Raw genomic sequence first — 22,059 nt, 5'->3', positions numbered from 1 at the left:
TGATGAATGTATGCAATGAGATATGAATGGATGGATAGTAAGGTGTTTCAATTCCCCTTATGCAGTTGCAGTATAAGAGGTGTTAATCCTAAATGAGTGTTTGTGAACAATTAAGATATGTATATGAGATTAAGTCAAGCCAAATGTAAAGGATGTTTGTCACTAACAACCCTATGATGAAAAGGAAAAGTGCAGAAAGTAAAACTACAAGAACTAAGAGCTAAATGCAAATGAAACAAAATGATTATAGCAGTTATGAAGCAAGAACAAAAATAGAAACTATGCTAATGAACTAATGCAAGACAAGTAATGAACAGAACACTAAGTAAATGCAATAGAAATGCAAAAAGAATGAAACAAGAGATAATACAGGACAACTACAAATCATAAACAAGAGTTCTGGGGATGAACTCGAGCAAGCACTCGATCGAATGTAGATCAAGTGCAGGGTCGAGCTGGTTAAATCTGGGAAACAGAGCAACACAATAAAAACAGAGCAATGCAAAAACGAATCAAACAACAAGCAAGCAACAGGATTAAGACTTTAAAATCAATAAACAAAGAAAGCCTTGAGGAGGGATTCATGGGCTGGACTAGTGGATGAGGTTATCACACTTTGGCCAACAAATCTCAAGCAAACTTTGAGCTAATCTCTAGACATATAAATCTAAGACAAGTTTCCTCCACTCTCATGGCAAGAAACAATCAAACCTATGCATCTCTAGACTTGTTCTCACAAAGTAAAGAATCTACACAAGCAGGCATTAAGCAATACATCTCAAACCAAACAAGACCTCTAATCTCTTAGCAAGCCTAATGGTAAGATCTAGATCTAGCCTTATCTATGCTCCTTAAACATTGGTGTGATGCTAAGATGCTTGAAATTAAACCCTAACCTCTCAGTTCAGGATCAGCATTAAGACCATCTAGCCTAGAAGAGATTCTACCACAATCAAGCTTGACCAAAGCAAACAAACCTCAAACACAGCCCAGCCTAACCCATCCTCAAGATCCTAAGCACTACTCACAAGAACACATGATGAACAAAGTCAAAAAACGCAGAAAATATTGAAACTTGCATTATAAGAAAGATAAAACAGAGATCTACAATATTGATGAAGAAAATAAACTCGAAATCTTGATATCTTGAAAGTTATGAAACCAACAAAATACAAGAATCTAGTCTTTTCTCTCTTAAAACAAGTACAAGATCTAAGAAAAATAAAAGTGCAAAAGGAATAATTTCTAAAAGGGTAGAAACTAGGTTTAGAGAATATCTAAAAAGCTGGACTCTTTGGTGGCTGCAGGTACAAGGCTTTATATAGGAGAGGGAGTGGAAGCCCTAAAAATACTAAAAGACAAAATAGTCAACGGCTCGGTCAACTCGACCTGTGCTCGGTCGAGTGGCAGGTCGAGCTGGCTTCTCTCGTGCGTTCTCCACTCGGTCGAGTCCTCCTCAGCACACTGGCTTCTCTCGTGCGTTCTCATTACATAAATTAAAGCAAGTACAGGTGAGTTCTTACTTTGTGGTATTCAAACAGTGGCATATGGACTCTCTTCAGGCCAAGACATTCTTCTTACATCTCCTTTCCTCTCCCTTTTCTCACTTCCTTTTTTTTTCCTTATTCTTATTCTTTTTTTTTTTAGCAAAGGTGTAAGCGAATACCAGGGTCATCGGTAATTTACCTACCCCTCACTTCCAAGCTTTGTGTGATCATTTGACTCAAGAGTAGAATAATGAGGTCACTGGTAATTTACCTACCTCTCTAAACTGATCAAAATCATCTCATCTTTTATTTTCTCTTTTTCTGATTTTTCTCTTTTTTTTTTTTTTTTTTCTTAAACACTGAAGGGAAGAGAGAGGGGAGACATACTTTGAAAAATTGCACTGTCTTGTATGGCCTGAAGAAGAAGTCTAGTCCACTGATTTCCAACCCCAAAGTAAGAGATTAAGTCCGGTTAAAATCCTGATAAAAGTTGAGACAGCATTAGTTGAACTAGATATCCTTTGAATAAGGGCTTTCAGGATTGTTGATACAGCTCATAGTCTTTCCACACTTCAGTTCTGAGGTCAAGCTTAGTCAAGAATCATTAGAGTGTTAGCCAAAGAACAAGAACCATCAGTTAGAGATCATAATTCAACAGAAATTTTTGAAAAATTTGACTCAATAAAAACAAAAATACAGTTTTGACACAAGACAGAAAACCAAGTAAATAGTTAGTACTAACCTCCCCCAGACTTAAACAACACTGTCCCCAGTGTTATCAAAGAAGGGAAAAGTCAAGAAACAAAAATTGTGTTGAAAAATTGAATGAAAAAGTGAACAGATTCTCGGGTTACCCAGTGGTGTCGATCGATGCCGATATAAGGTAGCATCGATCGACACCTTCGGCGAATGGTGAATTCTGGCCGAATCTCCTTGTTAGTTGCAGTTAGTTGTGTGTGTTGTGGTATCAATCCTTTGATGTTAATTCTGTTAAGAAGCACTCAAACACAAACACAGGTTAAAAGCAACATGATAGATAGATAGTTCATAAATCCAAACAACTTTCAAACACAAACTGACTCAAAGCAAGAATAAAAATGACTTAATCCTAAAAAAGGAAAAAGATAAAAAAAAAAAACCATGATCAGAAGCTAAAATGTAACAGAAACATCATCAGCACCATCATCACCATCAGTATCGTCAGCATTCGCAACATCCTCAGCATCCTCAGCAGATGGTGAAGATGGCGAAGGGGACCTGCGCCTAGTACGCCTGGTAGGACAAATGCAGCCACACTGGGAGAGTCGAGCCATGCCATTCCAGATAGCACGCAAAGCAGAAACCACATAAGTCTAATGAGCTCCCTGGTCCATAGTAGCAGGATCCTCTGATGGCTCGGGAAACTCAAATGCTGCAGTCCCAGAAGAAGAACCAGTCTCAAAACCCCCAGCAGGGTTAGTAGCAGCTGCAGCATCAGTAGAAGTCCGCGAAGTGCGATGGCGACGGGAAGGAGCATAAACAACATAGTCATCTGGTGAAGGGCGAAAACGCAACTGCTCAGGATCATCACTGCGAAGTGCGATGGTGGTAAGATCAGGTCGTGGAAGGCGGACAAAGTGCTCTCTTGTCTCATCAACAAACCTCCACAACAAACCTGGTTTTAGCCAGTGTGCACTCCTCAAATATGGCTCATCCATAAGCTGTCTCCTAGTGATAACACTATAACCAGTAATAGGAATCTTCTTGAACTGAAGGATAACAGTAATAAGGCTCCCCACAGCCTCTCTCTTAACTCCAGTACCCGAAAATGGCTTGGTCTGAAGCTCAACCAAGTGATGTGCGAAAATAGCCCCAAGGTTGAGGCACTGAGGGTCGCGACGTTCAGCAGAAGCCAAAGAAGGGATCATGGAACGCAAAGCAATGTTCAGAAAATTAAGCTCTACTGCTCGCATCTTATTAGGCTCCATCTTACACTGCAAAGTGGTAGCAACAGCCCTAAGAACATACCGTAGTACAGGATGGCGGACCTCAGATTGAAGCATCTTCTTGGAATTATAAGGACCAAGTCCTATGTAGGACCACAAAGGAGAGAGATCCTCATAGTGCTTAGGCAAAGCAACATTCTGATAAAAACGAGTCCAGCGAAACACATCACACAAATGAGCAAAATTGATATCATAAGGCATTCCATTGATGAAGAAATGCAATACACCCCCAAACGCATTTGGTGCTCGCTCATTTCTGTAAGTAATCCTAACTGATGCCATGAACTGTCGCACTAAATCCGGGTACAAATCATACTGCCTAGTACAAACAGTTCCTAATCCCATCCTATCAATCAAAGCCAAGACCTCATCATGAATTCCCAACCTACGAAGAATGACAGGATCAACAAACCTTGTAGGCTCAATCTCAACTCCCAACCATGCATTGTAGAGCATTGTTTCATACTCTCCCCAAACACCCACTGGCCTGTTGATGAATTCAGGCTTATTGAACTCAAGAAGCTTGTGTTGAGGCCATTCTCTCTCTGATGGAATTGGTAGACCTTCTTCTTTTGGCCATGGGAACCTTGATTGAATGGGAGATGGAAGAGAGAGATCAGGTAAGGTTGCTGAGGCCGTCGTCGAACATCGTGTAGGCTGGGGAAGGTCCGCCGGAGCTCGCGGAGGCGGACGGCGGTCGGATTGACGAGGTGGCTGAGCTGAAGAAGAAGCTTCGCCGTCGTTCTTTCGAGTCCTCTTGTTGGCTGTCATCACTCCCAAACACGAAATTGACACTAGATCCAGGTAGAGGAGAGAAAATCGAGTGGATTAGAGCTTGGAATCACTCAAAACAGAGTTGAAATGAGAGAGTTATGAGCAATTTACTGTTTAGTCGATTTGGGGGTGAAACGAGGAAGAAGACGAAGTCTCACGATTTTAATCGGTCTTCCTCGGGTTTAAGTGGTATCGATCGATGCCGATATAAGGTAGCATCGATCGATGCTCCTTCTGTTGGACCCGGCCCAGTTTCGATCCCAAGCCCATTCAACTGAAACCCAGCAAAAATCAAACCCGATGGTCCGTTTTCTCGCCTCTGTCCATAAGAGTGTCGACCGATGCCCATTTACATGGTATCGATCGATGCTCGCTCTGATCAATGGTATCCGTAACTTTTTTATTTTTTTTGTTTTTTTCTGAAATAATAAAACTCAAAACCAAAAATTAATATGTTAGTGATCCTAAAAAGCAAAAATTCAAAATAATTAATTCTTACCAGTGGGTTGCCTCCCACTCAGCGCTTGTTTTAAGTCATTAGCTTGACTTGGCAGCGGATTAGGCAGAGGGTGCATCCTCCAAACGCACAATGTGTCCGTCTGGTATCTCAGCTTTTGCCCAATAGTGTTTCACCCTTTGGCCATTAACAGTAAATTTCTCTCCTTTGGAGTTCAACAGCACAATAGCTCCATATGGTCTGACTTCTTGCACAGTAAAAGGACCAGACCAGCGGGAACGCAGCTTTCCAGGAAACAGCTTCAAGCGGGAATTGTATAGGAGAACCTGGTCCTTAGGCTCAAAGTGTCTGGAGATGATCTTCTTATCATGATAAGCCTTGGTCCTCTCCTTGTACAGCTTGGAATTCTCAAATGCATGAAATCTCAGCTCATCTAACTCATTCAACTGCACTAACCTTTTCTCTGAAGCTGTCTTGGCATCAAAATTCATCAATTTAACTGCCCAGGCTGCTTTGTGCTCTAACTCCACTGGAAGATGACAGGCTTTCCCATAAAGCAGATGGAAAGGAGTAGTGCCAAGTGGTGTTTTATAAGCAGTCCTATATGTCCAAAGTGCATCATCAAGCTTCATAGCCCAATCTTTTCTTGTAACACCCACTGTTTTCTCTAGAATCTCCTTAATCTGCCTGTTGGAAACTTCAACTTGTCCACTGGTCTTAGGATGATATGGACTAGCCACTCTATGTTGAACACCATACTTTTTCAGCAGCTTCTCAAACACTTTATTGATAAAGTGCTTACCTCCATCATTGATGACAATTCTAGGAACTCCAAACCTTGGAAAGATAATGGTCTTAAACAGCTTAAGAACCACATCAGAATCATTGGTTGGACTTGCAATTGCTTCAACCCACTTGGAGACATAGTCAACAGCCACTAAGATGTATTGATTCTTGTAAGAAGATGGGAATGGTCCCATAAAGTCAATGCCCCAGCAATCAAAAACTTCAACCTCAAGGATAAAGTTTTGTGGCATCTCATGCCTCTTACTAATCTGACCTTTCCGCTGACAAGCATCACATCTGGAAACAAACTCATTAGCATCCTTGAACATTGTTGGCCACCAAAACCCAGCTTGTAGAACCTTAGACACTGTCTTGAAAGTAGCAAAGTGTCCAGCATAATCTGATCCATGACAGTGAAAGAGAACATCAGGAACCTCTGTCTCAGCTAGACATCTTCTGTAAACACCATCACTGCAATGCTTATACAGATAAGGCTCATCCCAATAATATCTCCTTAGCTCTCTGAAGAACCTCTTCTTATGATAGCCTGTGAATTGATCAGGTTCTACCTCTGCAACAAGATAATTGGCAATATCAGCATACCAAGGTTGATTGGAGCTAGCCACAGCAGCTAAATCTCCATCATTCGACCAATCTGATTTGGGAATCAAAGGGTGTCGATCGATGCCACTATGGTGTCGATCGACACCACATGCATCCGAAGACAAACTCTTGAAATCATCAGTCCGAAACCCAGTTTCAACAAGGTACACATGCTCCTCAGGTAGACAATCACGAATTGGGACATCATCATCAATTCTAATCCTGGACAAGTGATCAGCAACACCATTCTCTATCCCCTTCTTATCCCTCACTTCAATGTCAAACTCTTGTAGAAGAAGGATCCATCTCAAAAGTCTAGGCTTAGCATCCTTCTTCTGCATCAAGTATCTCAATGCAGCATGATCAGTATGAACAATGACCTTTGAACCAACCAGATAAGATCTAAACTTCTCAAAAGCAAACACCACAGCCAACAACTCCTTCTCTGTTGTTGCATAATTTCTTTGTGCCTCATCAAGTGTCCTGCTTGCATAGTAGATTGCATGAAGTTTCTTATCTTTTCTTTGCCCCAGCACTGCTCCCACTGCAAAGTCACTAGCATCACACATTACTTCAAAAGGAAGATCCCAATCTGGTGGCTGAACAATATGTGCACTCACAAGCTCCTGCTTAATCCTCTCAAAGGCTATGCGACATTCATCCGTGAATTCAAACTTGACATCTTTGCACAACAAAGCAGAAAGTGGTCTTGCTATCTTGCTGAAATCTTTGATAAATCGCCTATAGAACCCTGCATGTCCAAGAAAGCTCCTCACTGCCTTCACATTCTCTGGTAGTTGAAGACTTGTCATCACCTCTATCTTAGCGCGGTCAACTTCTATGCCAGCTTCTGAAACCCTGTGGCCAAGCACTATGCCATCTCTAACCATAAAATGACATTTTTCCCAATTAAGTACCAAATGCTTCTCTTCACACCTTGCTAGCACCTTACAGAGATTATCCAAACAGCTTTTGAATGAAGACCCATAAACTGAGAAATCATCCATGAAAACCTCCATATAATCCTCAATCATATCAGTGAAGATTGACATCATGCATCTCTGAAATGTTGCAGGAGCATTACAGAGACCAAAAGGCATTCTGCGGTAAGCAAAGGTACCATAGGGACAAGTGAAAGTGGTCTTCTCTTGGTCATCAGGATGAATAGGAATTTGGAAAAAGCCTGAGTAACCATCCAAAAAGCAGTAGTATGGATGATTAGCTAACCTCTCCAACATCTGGTCAATGAAAGGAAGTGGGAAGTGATCTTTCCTTGTTGCAGCATTCAGCTTCCTGTAATCGATGCACATCCTATGACCAGTAATTGTCCTTGTAGGGATCAGCTCATTCTTGTCATTCTTCACCACTGTAACTCCACCTTTCTTAGGAACAACATGTACCGGACTAACCCAATTGCTGTCAGATATTGGATAGATGATCCCAGCATTCAACAGCTTCATGATCTCCTTCTTGACAACATCTTGCAGATTTGGATTCAGTCTCTTCTGATGCTCAATGGATGTCTTAACTCCTTCCTCAAGATGAATCCTATGCATACACAAGTCTGGAGAGATTCCTGCAATATCATCAAGAGAATAGCCAAGAGCCTTGCGAAACTTGCGCAGCTTGCTTAGCAATAAAGTGAGCTCTGCATTGTTTAAGGAAGCACTAACAATAACAGGATAGGAAGAGTTCTCACCTAGATATGCATACCTTAAACCTGCAGGAAGTGGCTTGAGATCAACCTTTGGAGCTCTTTCAAGACTCCAATCAGAAACCTTTGCAGCTTGTGAAGAAGTACAAACCAATTCCTCTTGTGCAACCAGCTTCTTCACTTGTTCATTAGCATCAAGCAGTTTGACATACCCAGCAGCAATGTCATCTAGATGCTCAGCTTCTTAAGCAGAAGCAACTAATGCTCTCTCTAAAGGATCCTCAAGATGCAGCTCCTGGAATATCTCTTCAGCCAGATTAGACAATGTGTCTACATAGAATATTTGGCCATCAATGGTTGGCCTCTTAACCAGTTTCTCCATGTCAAAGTGCATTTGTAAATCACCAATGTTGAGACCAATCTGACCCTTCTTGACATCAATTATAGCTCCAGCAGTAGCTAAGAATGATCTTCCCAGAATAAGAGGGTCCTTGGGTTCCTCCTCATACTTTAACACCACAAAATCAGTAGGTATCAAGCACTCACCAATCTTAATTGGAACATCTTCAAGAACACCATCTGGAATGCGAACAGACCGGTCAGCAAGGATGAGAGTGAGCTTAGTAGGCTGGAAGTCTGTCATTTCCAGGCTGAGTGCTACTGATCTTGGCATAAGGTTGACACTAGAACCAAGATCACACAAAGATCTAGCAAATCTGTCAGTGAAGATAGTGCAATCAAGAACAAAGCTCCCTGGATCAGGAAGTTTTTCTGGGATCTTGTTCTGAATGATGGCACTGACTTGGGCTGATATCATCATAACTCCTTGCTCAGCATTAAAATCCTTGGTTACCATCCTCTTGACATATCTCCTAAGCATTGGAGAAGTCTTAACAGCATCAACCAAAGGCAACTCAAGAATAAGCTTATCCATCATGGCTTTGCACTTGGCATCATCTAGCTCTTGTTTAGACTTCCTTGGAATCTTGGGGAATGGAACCTTAGGTATGTAGACTCTTTCTGCAACTGGAGTAGAAGACTTCACATTCGCAGTTTCTGTCCGTGGTTGGCGTCGATCGATGCCACCTGGTTGTGTCGATCGACGCTTTGTTCTGGGATTTTGTCCGAAACTTCGCATGGTTTGGGTGTCGACCGATGCCCATGTGTGTCGGTCGATACTGGCTCGGCAGAAACATCTTCTTCGTCGTCTATATCAATCAACTCCTGTAGATCATCAGTTTGATTCTTCTGGGGTATAGGATGGAGTTGTTTGCCACTTCTCAAAGTCACTGCATTGCAAGAATGTTTAGGATTTGATTCAGTTCTTGAAGGGAGATAGCCTTCTTGCCTTTTCACAGACCCAGCAGTCTGCGCAACCTGACTTTCTAGCTTCTTGACATGGATGTTCAAAGCTTCAAACTTCCCATTAAGATCAGTGTAGACATTATCCAGCTTCCCATTGAAAGTCACTGTCATCTGCTCTTGGCCTTGCAAAAGCTGCTCAAGCATGGCTTCCATCTTACTAGTTTCAGCTGACTTAGGAGGTGGAGACTGATATGAGTTGTTGCCATAAGTCCTTGTGAATCCACTGTTTTGTTGCTGCTTCTGATATTCAGGTTTGGGTGTGAAACCAGAAGAGTTGCCCTGAAAGTTACTGCGCTGGCTGTTTCCACTGTAAGGCCTACTACCTTGCTGATTTCCAAACCTCTGCCCCTGATTCCCATAGACATAGTTCACCTCTTCTTCTTCATAATTTCCTTGATCAGATTCTGGCTCATATGTCTCAACTTCAGCAGCAAAATGAACAGATTTCTTACCCACAAGGAGATTATGCACAGAATCCAGCTTAGCATTAACAGAAGCTAACTGATGTGAGTCATATCCTCCATGTAATCTCTTTCTTTCAGCATCTGCTCTCTTAGTACTATTACTAGCAGCTAAGTTCTCAATCAACAATTCAGCATCTACTGGCAATCTTGTCTTGAAATTCCCATGACTTGCAGCATCTAAAGCCAGCTGATACTCCCAGTCACACCCTCTGAAGAAGATACTTAGCAGTTGAACTCTTGAGAAACCATGGTGTGGACAGTCCCTTTGGTAAGCCTTGAATCTCACCCAAGCTGCTTTGAAAGCTTCATCTGGTCTCTGCTTGAAGGAAGACAGCTTGATTCTCAACTCATCTGACATTGCATCATCATAGAAGTGGTTGAGGAAGGCCACCTTGACATCACGCCAGCTTGTTAATGATCCAGCAGGCAGCTGTTTCAACCATTGAGATGCCTCTCCTGCAAGTGAGTAAGGGAAGAGTTTGCAGAAGATGTAGTCCTCAGTTACCCCATTAGCCTTGATGCTAGTCACCAAATCCTCAAAATGCTCAATGTGATCCAAAGGCTTCTCATTGGGCAAAGCAGAGAAAGGTCTCTGCCCAACTAGTTGAAAGTATGCAGGTTTCAACTCAAAATCATTCCTCTGAAAAGGGGGAGGAACAATAGCAGACCGGTTCTCATACACCAGATCAGCCTGATTGTAGTCAGCAATGGTCCTGATCAGATCCCGGTTGTTCTCCTGTCGTCGAACTGGGTTCTGTACGTGGTTAGCAGCTCCACGCACGTCTGCAAGTTGGTGTCGATCGATGCCACCTGGTTGGTGTCGATCGACACCCAGATCCGGATTATCAACGACACCAGCTTGCTGGTTCACAACAGCCTGCTCGTTGACAACAGGTTCAGGGATCACGTTCCCTTCTGCATCAAGCTTTTGGCCCTGCTCATTGCGCAAGTGGCCCTCTTGATCCCTCAAAACACCAGCCTCATCACGCATCAGAATGATTGTATTAACCATCTTCAGAGATTTAGCTGCCTTTCTGTTCTCACGTTCCAGTTTTCCCAACTCTTTGTTTGTCAAATTCACAGTAGGACCAGATTTGTTGCTCCTTGTGTGAGGTCTAGGAGGCATGCACCTGAAACACCAAAGAGAAGAAAAACAAAAACGTGTAAGCAGAAAAATAGAAATAAAAGTTTAGACGAAATTAAAAACTTAAATCTAATGGTAGATCAGAGAGTCCCCGGCAACGGCGCCAAAATTTGATACTCAAATTAATCCCTAGAGCTACTCTCTCAAACAAGAGATCACTGCAGTACTTAGGGGTCGAATCCACAGAGACTCAAGATCAAACACAATAGATTGTAAAGTTTTGTAAATTACGCTAAACAAGTTAAATTGAATTAAAATACAGCAATGCAAATATTTAAATAAAAGTGTTGTGAATTCAGAAAATCAAAAGAGCTAAGCCTAGGGAATTTCTCAGGAAATTATGAAATATTAAATCAGATAAATTAATTAAGGTTCAAGCAATAAAAATCAGATCTAGAACTCTAAACTTTTGGTAAAATAATCAGTTCTCACTGCAATTATAATCTAAATTTAAAACCAGAAAATCCAAATCTCTTTGTAAAATTCCAAGTAATAAATCAGCTTTAAGCACAGGTTTAGATAAGTTCACAGAATTATTAATTCAAATCTCTTTGTAATAAACAATTCTGCTCATCAATGGTTTAATCAGGAAAACAATTATATTCTCATATCAATTTATTTCCCTAAGATAACAATTCTAGGTGATCAATCAAGAATTATTGTGAAGAACAACCAAGGATGAAGATCATAAAAGATTAAGAACCCTAAAAATCTCAGATCTAATAAATCATAAAAACCCTATGAAAAACCCTAAACCTAACAAGCAAATTACTCAGACATGTTTAATGAAGAACAAATCATAATTCTGAATAACATGCAATAGATATTAAAAAGTAGAAGAGGGAGTTCAAGAATTCTTCTCTACAAAGCAGATCTCTCTCTCCCAAAAGCTCTCAATATCCTTCTCTCAAAAACTGCTAGAAAATAACTTAAGGGTTTCTAAAACCCAAAAACCATATATATACATCCTAAAATACGTCCAGGGGCTTATGTTGCAATTATAGAAGACTTTGGGCAAATTTGTAAAACTTCCAAATTTGTTGTTCTCTCGTCGGGTAAACACGAGTGTCGATCGATGCTCCTTTGTGTGGTGTCGATCGATGCTTGGTCTCTGATCCGACTCCAACTTGATTTCCTTCGGTAAAGTGCTCCAAAATGATCCAGATTGTTCCATATTGCTCCCTCCGTGCCAAATTCCTAAATAACCTGTTAAGACTCAAAAATAACCTAGAAACAAATCAAAAGACTCAAAAGCACACTTATATCATGGTTAAAAACCGTAAAAACCATGATATATCAACATTGACTCTGAAATCCTTTGAACCTCTCCCAAGCTTCACAAAAGCTTTCATTGTTCCTTTGAGCAAACCCAGAAATTTCATTTCTCAACCTAGCAGTCCTTGCATTGGAGAAGAATTTGGCCAAGAAAGCCTTCTTGCAAGCATCCCATGTGGTTATTGCTCCAGTAGGAATAGTCTTCTCCCAAAGGTGAGCCTTGTCTCCAAGTGAGAATGGAAAGAGCCTCAACTTGAATCCATCTTCACTCACTCCATTAATCTTTGTAAGACCACAGATTCTGTCAAATTCATCAAGGTGGTCTAGGGGATCCTCCATTGGCAACCCATGGAACTTGTTGGCTTGAATCATGGAGATCAATCCACTCTTGATCTGAAAGTTGTTGTTTGCTACTGTTGGAGGCACAATACCAGCCCTTTGGTTGTGGGTGTTGGGTGCATCTCCAGAACCAATGTGCCTAGGTCTCTGCTCATGGTTAGCTTGTTGCTCCATGATCACTGGATCCTCTTGCTGAACTTGAACTACTCTTCTTCTCTGATTTCCCAAACCCTTTTGCAGCCTATGGATGTTGTCAAGAGGCTTTTGAAGATTTTGTTTCCCCTTTGACCTTGTGTGCATCAACAGACACGAGTACAAACTCGAACAGGTTCACAATTGAGCTCAAGCTCGTGTAGGCAGTCAAGTCGACTAGGAAGTGGTGTCCAAATAGAGATGGCTTCTGACTCGATCAGGTGCTCGATCACTGCTCAGTCGAGTGGTGGTCGAGTGGATGGTCGAGTGGGTACCTGAAACTCAAGACAACCCAACAACAGAAGATTCGAGTCCAGCAACTCCACAAGTGTATAAACGAACTTAATCTTAGACTAATATGAATCCTAAATGTCACAAAAACACACTCAAATGGGCAACGGCGCCAAATTGAAACAAGGTTTTCTATGGTGGTGGTGAATGATGATGAATGTATGCAATGAGATATGAATGGATGGATAGTAAGGTGTTTCAATTCCCCTTATGCAGTTGCAGTATAAGAGGTGTTAATCCTAAATGAGTGTTTGTGAACAATTAAGATATGTATATGAGATTAAGTCAAGCCAAATGTAAAGGATGTTTGTCACTAACAACCCTATGATGAAAAGGAAAAGTGCAGAAAGTAAAACTACAAGAACTAAGAGCTAAATGCAAATGAAACAAAATGATTATAGCAGTTATGAAGCAAGAACAAAAATAGAAACTATGCTAATGAACTAATGCAAGACAAGTAATGAATAGAACACTAAGTAAATGCAACAGAAATGCAAAAAGAATGAAACAAGAGATAATACAGGACAACTACAAATCATAAACAAGAGTTCTGGGGATGAACTCGAGCAAGCACTCGATCGAATGTAGATCAAGTGCAGGGTCGAGCTGGTTAAATCCGGGAAACAGAGCAACACAATAAAAACAGAGCAAGCAAAAACGAATCAAACAACAAGCAAGCAACAGGATTAAGACTTTAAAATCAATAAACAAAGAAAGCCTTGAGGAGGGATTCATGGGCTGGACTAGTGGATGAGGTTATCACACTTTGGCCAACAAATCTCAAGCAAACTTTGAGCTAATCTCTAGACATATAAATCTAAGACAAGTTTCCTCCACTCTCATGGCAAGAAACAATCAAACCTATGCATCTCTAGACTTGTTCTCACAAAGTAAAGAATCTACACAAGCAGGCATTAAGCAATACATCTCAAACCAAACAAGACCTCTAATCTCTTAGCAAGCCTAATGGTAAGATCTAGATCTAGCCTTATCTATGCTCCTTAAACATTGGTGTGATGCTAAGATGCTTGAAATCAAACCCTAACCTCTCAGTTCAGGATCAGCATTAAGACCATCTAGCCTAGAAGAGATTCTACCACAATCAAGCTTGACCAAAGCAAACAAACCTCAAACACAGCCCAGCCTAACCCATCCTCAAGATCCTAAGCACTACTCACAAGAACACATGATGAACAAAGTCAAAAACGCAGAAAATATTGAAACTTGCATTATAAGAAAGATAAAACAGAGATCTACAATATTGATGAAGAAAATAAACTCGAAATCTTGATATCTTGAAAGTTATGAAACCAACAAAATACAAGAATCTAGTCTTTTCTCTCTTAAAACAAGTACAAGATCTAAGAAAAATAAAAGTGCAAAAGGAATAATTCCTAAAAGGGTAGAAACTAGGTTTAGAGAATATCTAAAAAGCTAGATTCTTTGGTGGCTGCAGGTACAAGACTTTATATAGGAGAGGGAGTGGAAGCCCTAAAAATACTAAAAGACAAAATAGTCAACGGCTCGGTCAACTCGACCTGTGCTCGGTCGAGTGGCAGGTCGAGCTGGCTTCTCTCGTGCGTTCTCCACTCGGTCGAGTCCTCCTCAGCACACGGTCGAGTGTCTGGTCGAGTGTGCGGTCGAGTTGGACTCCGGACCTTGTTGTTTCAGCCTTAATTCTCTTGCCTTTCCTTCATGATTGCTTCACTTCTCCTCAGCATTGCTTCCATGCTCCTTAAGCTCCAAAATCACCTGTTTATGCATGAAAAGATGCAAATGCAATGCAACTAAACTCTAATGCATGATTGGTCCTAAAGCTATACAATAATGGTGAAAATGGATAGCAAAAGGTACAAAAGATGTGAATATATTAAGGGAGAACAAGGTAAAATATATGAACATCAGACTTCTTAGATGAACTGGTATGTTCTTTATGTATGTATCATAAACATATTCTAACATCAGCAACATGCACTTATTCTGCCAATCAATGATTATATAGAATATCCGAATGTGTGTTTCCTTTATTTGGTTTCAAATAACTGTGCTCATTATTTGGGAAACTACAGCATCATCCGAACGCATGTTAGATAAAAATTCTACTGTAGCTTACAAACCAATGAATCTTGATAAATGCACAGTTTAGATTAAATTCAGACTCGTCTGGTCTGAATTCTTGTGGGTAGGAATATATTTCTTCCATCTCCGCTAATTAGGTGAATGCAACATGAAATAGTTATGAACTTATCATTGTGAAGGAGAATATGGTGTTTAGTTTGGGAAAACAGCTAAAATCAACCCCAACTATTTGCTAAACGTTTTTTATACCTAAACTCTAACACCCTGCAAATAACAACCTGAACTGTGTTAAAATTCAAATTTGCTACCTAAACTATATAAAATGTTGTTAATTTCAACCTCTGTTTGAACAGTGTTAAATCAGAGTTTGATGATGTTGAGTCAGACGGTCCGTAACTTCAACGTAGCACTGGGATTTACCAAAACTACGTCGTTTTGGTCATTTTTGTTCCAAGAAATGACCAAAAATGAATTCTCACAACGCACCCGAAAATGGATTCCAATACTCCATTTTTTGTCAAACACTTTGTTTCTTGCCACAACACACCTAAAAATGACCAAACCAACTTAGTTTTGGTCATTTTCAGTGCCATGTGGATGTCACAGATCGTCTGACTCAATATCATTAAACTCTGATTTAACACTGTTCGAACAAATGTTGAAATTGACAACATTTTATATAGTTTAGGTAGCAAATTAGAATTTTAATACAATTCAGGTTGTTATTTGCAGGGTATTGAAGTTTAGGTATAAAAAAGCGTTTGGCAAATAGTTGGGATTGATTTTGGCCATTTTCCCGTGTTTAGTTCCTTCTAGTTTTACCTGAAGAACATCCGAAAAAGATAATGACCAAAAAGTAGATATGGTTGTGTGAGACTGCAGAAACATGAATGAAAGTGCTGTGATACAGAATGATGTCCTCTTTCTGAAATAGAAAAGCCTCATGATGGGTTTTTTCTTCTTTTGTGACAGCAAATGACATTGATAAGAGCGCAAGCTGGGGTGAAGAACAACATAAGGAAACTGAACTTGAGCATTATCCGGAGTGGCAACAACCACATCATGCATGTGGTTCTTTTCGCACTCGTCCTCTTCTTTATCCCCTACATGTGGTCCAAGATGTTCAAAAGATAGATGGCATACTTGTGTAAACCCCCCTCCCCAACGAAAAGCCCCTTGATGAATGTTGGTGACAAATTGTTGAAATATAAATCCTTTAGAATACAAACATTTCATGAGTTTTTGTAATACGTGTCTTATCCTGATTGGTTCTAATGGCTGAGTTTACGGTGGTAGCGCCCGTAGAGGATAATTCTTTACACTACCGGAGAGAATTGGGTTTGGAGATAAGAAGAAGAGAGGGGGAACTTCATCAATGGCTTTTGTTGTAGCCTCGGCTTCGTTGCGTTTATGGAATCCCAATGGCAAAACCGGCGTTACTTCGCTCTGTCTACGTAATGGTTCAATGAGAGAGAGAGAGTCAGAGTGTTCTCTCAGCTCTTCCGCTTCTTGGCAGTTTCTCCATTGCTCGTTTCTCTCTTCACCTCTCTCGGCTAGCTTCACCATTTTCTGGTAACTCTCTTGAGATTGGTTCTAATTATTGTTTCTGGTTTAGCTGCTACTGTTGTTTGTAATGTTGTATTAAGTTTTTGACTTTGGTTCTCGCGTTTCTTTGGGTTCGCGTATGGGTTTGGCTCTAGCTTTACTTTTTGAACTTATATATTAGATATTGTTTATTTTGTGAATTGTGTAACATAGCTGTTGTCATGGGGGATTCGATTAGGGAGTGAGGGAAGCCATGTGTTTTTTTTTCTTTTTTAGCTCATGTAGTTGTAGCCGCTAGTGAATGTTGTTTGTTTTTCAGTACAAAAATGTTGCCATTTAGCTTATTATACACTAGTAGATCTATCTTACTCGAAATTTATTGGCGTGTTTTCATTCTCTGTTGAACTCTTTGAGATCCAACCTAGTTCTGTTGACTTTCTTTGTACTCATCTAGTCCATGGCGATTATTTAGGTTCAATGGTTATAGGTTTTCCGCACAAATTGCTTCAAAGCGTCAGATGAACTTGTCCTCCTCCCTTGATCATAACTTTGTTGTAAAGTTTATTGTAACTAGCCTCTAAGAGTTGTGCAGTTAATATAAGCTTTGCCAGTTTAGCAGAAACAGACCTTAGCTCAAGGGTCATTTTGGATTGTCTAGGTCTTGGTTCTGGGCAGTGTGTCAAGAGTTAAGGGTATACTCTAATTGATCAAGTCTCTAGTATTATTGTATGATGTGGAATGAATGGCCAGAGACGCAGAGGTGAGAGCTGGAAAAGCTGCTCTGTGTCAAACATAGAGAAGCAGATCAAGAAAATCTCTGGCTAGGACTCATGGTTTCCGCAGGAGGATGCGGACCACTAGGGGTAGAGCGTGTCAAGGGACGCTGGAACCTCTGTCCTAAGTCCAACCCTAGCAGTGGCAAACAGTCTTGAGTGTTCTTTCTCTTCTCACTAATCTGTAATCTTGTTTGTGTTGCCAGAAGATACAATGAGAGAAACATGATTGATGATGATTATATGAGCTCTTTTCTTCGTTTAGATCTTATGTATTCTTGATCTGTTGTTATAAGTCAATGTTCATGGAATCCATCTCACTATCTCAGCGCCACTGTTGTACTTGCGTCAATTAGTTTGGACCTGATCAAAGCCAAAATTACTTAAGTATCATACATTCATACCTGATACGGACTTCCAAATCCACACAAACGTTAAACATCATGTCCTGTCAACACAAGTTTCTGATACAATCATGGGACCATGTGTGAGACACGGAAATAACCCAGTGACACCAATTAGTCTTGTGTGTGAGACGAGTGAAAATGAAGCGCTCTGTTCATTGTTTCATTACATACGGAAACTGAAAAAACTACTAAACATACTACATGTTGTGGGCGTTATATATTGAAAAAGACATAGTGAAAAATACAAAGAGGGTTATATATTTATTGGTTTGTTGAATTGAGAGAAGTTATTGCGGCATGGCTATGATTGTTAAAGCATGTTTTGATTTATAATAGAGGTTATGGGTTCATTCAAGACTCCAAGTCAAATTATTTTGTTTTTCATTTAAATGTCAAAACACGTAGTTTAGGTATTTTTATGTAAGGATACACGTCGGAGGGTTATATTCCGGTCTAAAAGATAATAATTTAACTATGAATTTATTAATTAATAGGTTTCAAAAAAAACTACAAAGATAATGACATTTTCATAGTCCAAAAGCCAAAATATCAAAGAAAGCCATGCCAGTGTTACACATTCTTTCATACCACATATTGCGTTTTGAAACATCAGCTGGTGTTGCCAATCCTTCTAGCAGAGATTCGCACATGCCAATACTATCAAAGGCCTTAAAAGCTGCCTTAGATGCTGACACGTACGCATTAGACCTTGCAAGCTGTTTAGCTTTTTTCAGTGCTTTATTTGAGAATTCATAACCTGTCATGCAAGACCCATATGGGATCTTAAGCGTCGGATCATTCGTTGTTCTATACAAGCCTTCAATCATCGCCAGATTCTTATAGCCCAACATTTCCGCCTTCTGGAAGACCATAGGGACAAGACCTTTCAGGTCAAGGGTGAACGTTGTAGGGTCAGAGGTTAGCCAAGGGATACAGAAGTGCTTGTAAATTGATGGTTGTGAACAGAGTTTGTCAAGTAATGCTTTTGTGACTTTGTCACTCGGTGAAAAAGATGAAGACGAAGACAAAGGGGTGATTGATAAAATAAGAAGAAGAGGAAGAAATGAAAATACATTACTTCTCACACCAGAAACGGCCATCTTCGTGAGTGTTGAAGAATAGTTATGTTTTATTTTATTTTTCGATGTAGCTCTTGTATAAGAGATTTTGTATCTTTATAAGATGTCTACATTATTAAGAAAAAAATCACCTTAACTTTTTTTTTTGGACAAAAAAAATCACCTTAATTAAGTAACAAATTCTACATTTAATAAGGAATTTTGATAAAATAGTAAAAACATTTATAATAAAGATAAAAATTAGCCTAATTTTTCTTAAATTTAAGAAATCAGTCAAAACCTGATGCCATAGTAGCTAATATACTAAGTCCAACCTAAAAAACTGTAATATCAAATTTGGTGTAAAATATTGTGATTCCTATTTGGTAGGGTTAATAAAATCTTGACCCAATATTGTTTCTCAAGGACAAGCTAATATAAGAAGGTTCTATACTATTCCTTACTGAGACATGGATTAAGATTTGTTTAAGATACTTAGGAGTTATCTAAGTTAAACATCTATATATAAAAAGTTAACTTTGCTAACTTCTCCTTCCTCCACATCAGCATCCACCTAATCATTTTTTTTCTTTTTTTGCATAAAAAAAATATTTTTAATATTCATTCATTGCATATTTATTACTTATAATTAATAATAGTAAAAAATAAATAAATAACAAATTAACTAAATTAATTAAATTTTAAAATAGTATAAACAATAATATAATTTTTAGTAAATAATAAAATAATAACTATCTAAAAATGAATTAAGTAAAATAAATGAAAAATTTAAAATAGTAAAAATAATACTAAAATTTGTTGTAGTAATAATGTTATTATTAAAATTATAACCAAAAATGATTATATTCCAAAATTTAGAATGTGTTAATGAGTTTTAGAATGTTAGTAAAAATTTAATGCATGGTGGAGTAAAAAAATAAGTTATGTAATTATATTTATAAAAATCTAAACATGAAAATAAAATTAAAGTGAAAACATTAGTTTCTAAGAAACATATACCATAAAGATTTATTATTAAATTTTACTTATAAGAAAGAAAAAATTAATTACTTAACTTAACTTAAAAGTTTTGATCTAAAACAAAGACATTGTAAGGGGCACACTTTTTTTTGGGAAAACTATGAAAAAGAATTTTGAAAAAAATAATATATCTAAAAAAACAAAATCAATGGTCAGGAAATATAGAAAAAATGATATATATATGTAAGCTGTTACAAAAAGTGACATGTGATTTGTGTAGCCATATCTCATAAGGTATATTATCAACTGGAGCTACAATTCTATAACATGATATAAAACATATATAACAAATATAACATATATACATATATATATATATATCTATATATTATCAAATACTTTTAACCCAAAACATTGACAAAAACAACATATTTAAAGTACATTATGTTTTTTTTTTGAGAAGACGAAGTTGAGGTTGCATCACAAAATTAACATCTGCAAATAACATATGAGATTTTAGAAAAATATGTAACTTGGATTAGTGAATAAATATTCATTTTAGGGTTTAAACGTTTTATCATTTAAGCATTCTTGACTTAGTCGGAAATTCTATTATGGCAGATGATGCATTTGGACAACCTCATTGTAGCGACATAACACTAAAACTGTTCATGAAACTTTGTATATTCGCATTTAATGTAGGATATCGATATGTTTAAATGGTCTCTGTAATTAGGTCAACGATCGACATTGACGTTAGAACTTTTAAAATTATGTTTTCATGGGATATAAATATGGAATGAACTCTTTTAAAGATAAAAGGTCAGAAGATTGTCGACAATATTATTGCGACACTAGATAATATATGTTATATATAGATTAGTAAAATAAGTACGGCATTTATATAGATTTATCTTTTAATCTTCAAATTATATTCATATTCAATAATTTTTATTGATAAAAATATTAACTAAAATCCCACGTAAAATCGCAAATAGATATAACAAAGAAATATTATCTTCAAAAATATATGTTATATATCATTGAGTAAAGTAAGTTTAGTATTTATATAGATTTATACTCAAAAGTTGGAATGATTATATTTGAGCTCAACAATTTCTACTGATAGGAAATATTTTAAATTAAAATACCGCACGTGCGCGGGTAAAAATTCTAGTATCTTATACAATAAAGTAAGATTTCTTCAAAGTCATGTTCTAAGAAGCTGACAAGTGGCACTGTATTCTTTCGATATGTGTCAATACTCTGAAATTTAAATATATTACTCCCTCCATTTCAAAATATAAGATGTTTTAGAGAAACTTTTTGTTTCATAATATAGGATGTTTTCAAGTTTTATGCATCTTTTAGGTTAGTTTAGTATTTTATATTATATAGTATTATTTCTGATTGGTTGAACTTGTTAAAAGTAAAAACTTCTTAATCTGCGTGCTTTAGTTAAAACATCCTATATTTTGAAACAAAGAGAGTATTTTATATTCACTAAGTTTAATTATAGTTTTATACTAAAATAATATCTTATCATTTTTCAATCTCGTTTTAGTAGTTATATAATTACAAGATAAATTAATATTGTCAGGAATTAAAGAATACAATATTACTATTCAAAAGATCAATTCATTCTAAAGTAAGAATGTAAAATCAAGATATAAAAATATGAAAAGATTCTGTTATTAATTTTTTGTTAAAAAAAATTAAATAATTATTTTACAATTTTTTACGTCAGAAAATCAATTCATTTATTTTAAATATTTTAAAGATATGAAATACGAAATTTCTTAATTTTGCGCCAAAAATCAATTCTTTTAGTCTAAACTGAATTCAATATATATGAAACAACCCGACCTGTTTTTTATTTTTTTAATAATAATAATTGAGCACTCAATATTACTTAATCAAACCAACTAACCCACAAATCATCATTAAACCAACGTCAACAAATATGCACAACAGAAACATACCAACAACATAACCATCTACAACATATCATCAATACAAGAACGTTCCTAACTATTCTTATCCAACAACCAAGCATAATTCTATTCAAGGTTCCAACAACATAACAAGACATAATTATCAACACACAAACGAGACCCTAGATCATCTTCCTCCTCATTATGATTCCACGTCATGTACCTGCACCACAAACAACAATTGAGATGCGTGAGTATTATCATAAATACTCTGTGGCGATCCTCTCATTTACTAGACTATACACACAAGCGAATAGACAATCACAAGCAATACACAAAAGCAAGCAAATAATGCAACTCTGAGCACATGCGTGACTCTGCGACCTTGCGTCGACCGATGCACAACTTGCATCAATCGATGCAACGCCTTCGCGTTGACCGACACACTCCTTGCATCGATCGACAC

The 22,059-nt window shown here is 38.0% G+C and overlaps 1 protein-coding gene, 1 long non-coding RNA gene, 1 other non-coding gene and 1 pseudogene across 5 annotated transcripts; 3 read left to right on the top strand and 1 right to left on the bottom strand.

Moving 5' to 3' along the window:
* Positions 1-9,817: 9,817 nt before the first annotated feature.
* LOC147948540 (small nucleolar RNA R71) lies at positions 9,818-9,918 on the top strand (annotated as a pseudogene).
* A 2,084-nt stretch (positions 9,919-12,002) lies between these two features.
* LOC147948539 (small nucleolar RNA R71) lies at positions 12,003-12,111 on the top strand. The gene has a single exon (XR_015586162.1). It is a non-coding gene; the product is annotated as a small nucleolar RNA R71 (small nucleolar RNA).
* Positions 12,112-16,073: 3,962 nt separating this feature from the next.
* On the top strand, positions 16,074-17,533 carry LOC104720093 (uncharacterized). Of its 3 annotated transcripts, none has more exons than XR_015578814.1 (2): positions 16,074-16,467; positions 17,191-17,533. It is a non-coding gene; the product is annotated as an uncharacterized LOC104720093 (long non-coding RNA). The 3 variants fall into 3 exon arrangements; XR_756729.3 differs by having other exon boundaries at positions 16,219-16,467; positions 17,099-17,533; XR_002033984.2 differs by having other exon boundaries at positions 16,273-16,467; positions 16,913-17,533.
* A 614-nt stretch (positions 17,534-18,147) lies between these two features.
* LOC104749690 (pectinesterase inhibitor-like) lies at positions 18,148-18,720 on the bottom strand. Its single transcript, XM_010471375.3, has one exon. The coding sequence runs from the start codon at positions 18,718-18,720 to the stop codon at positions 18,148-18,150; it is 573 nt and encodes a 190-aa protein (XP_010469677.2).
* Between the last annotated feature and the right edge of the window lie 3,339 nt (positions 18,721-22,059).

This window comes from Camelina sativa, chromosome 2 (assembly GCF_030686135.1).
Source record: "Camelina sativa cultivar CO46 ecotype springtype chromosome 2, ASM3068613v1".
In the NCBI taxonomy this organism is placed as follows: domain Eukaryota; kingdom Viridiplantae; phylum Streptophyta; class Magnoliopsida; order Brassicales; family Brassicaceae; genus Camelina; species Camelina sativa.
Note: the sequence above shows the minus strand (reverse complement) of the source record. Positions and strands in the feature narration are given on the sequence as shown.

Bases quoted from the DNA above. Each gene is read 5' to 3' on its own strand.
- LOC104749690 (XM_010471375.3), bottom strand. From the start codon at position 18,720: ATGGCCGTTTCTGGTGTGAGAAGTAATGTATTTTCATTTCTTCCTCTT.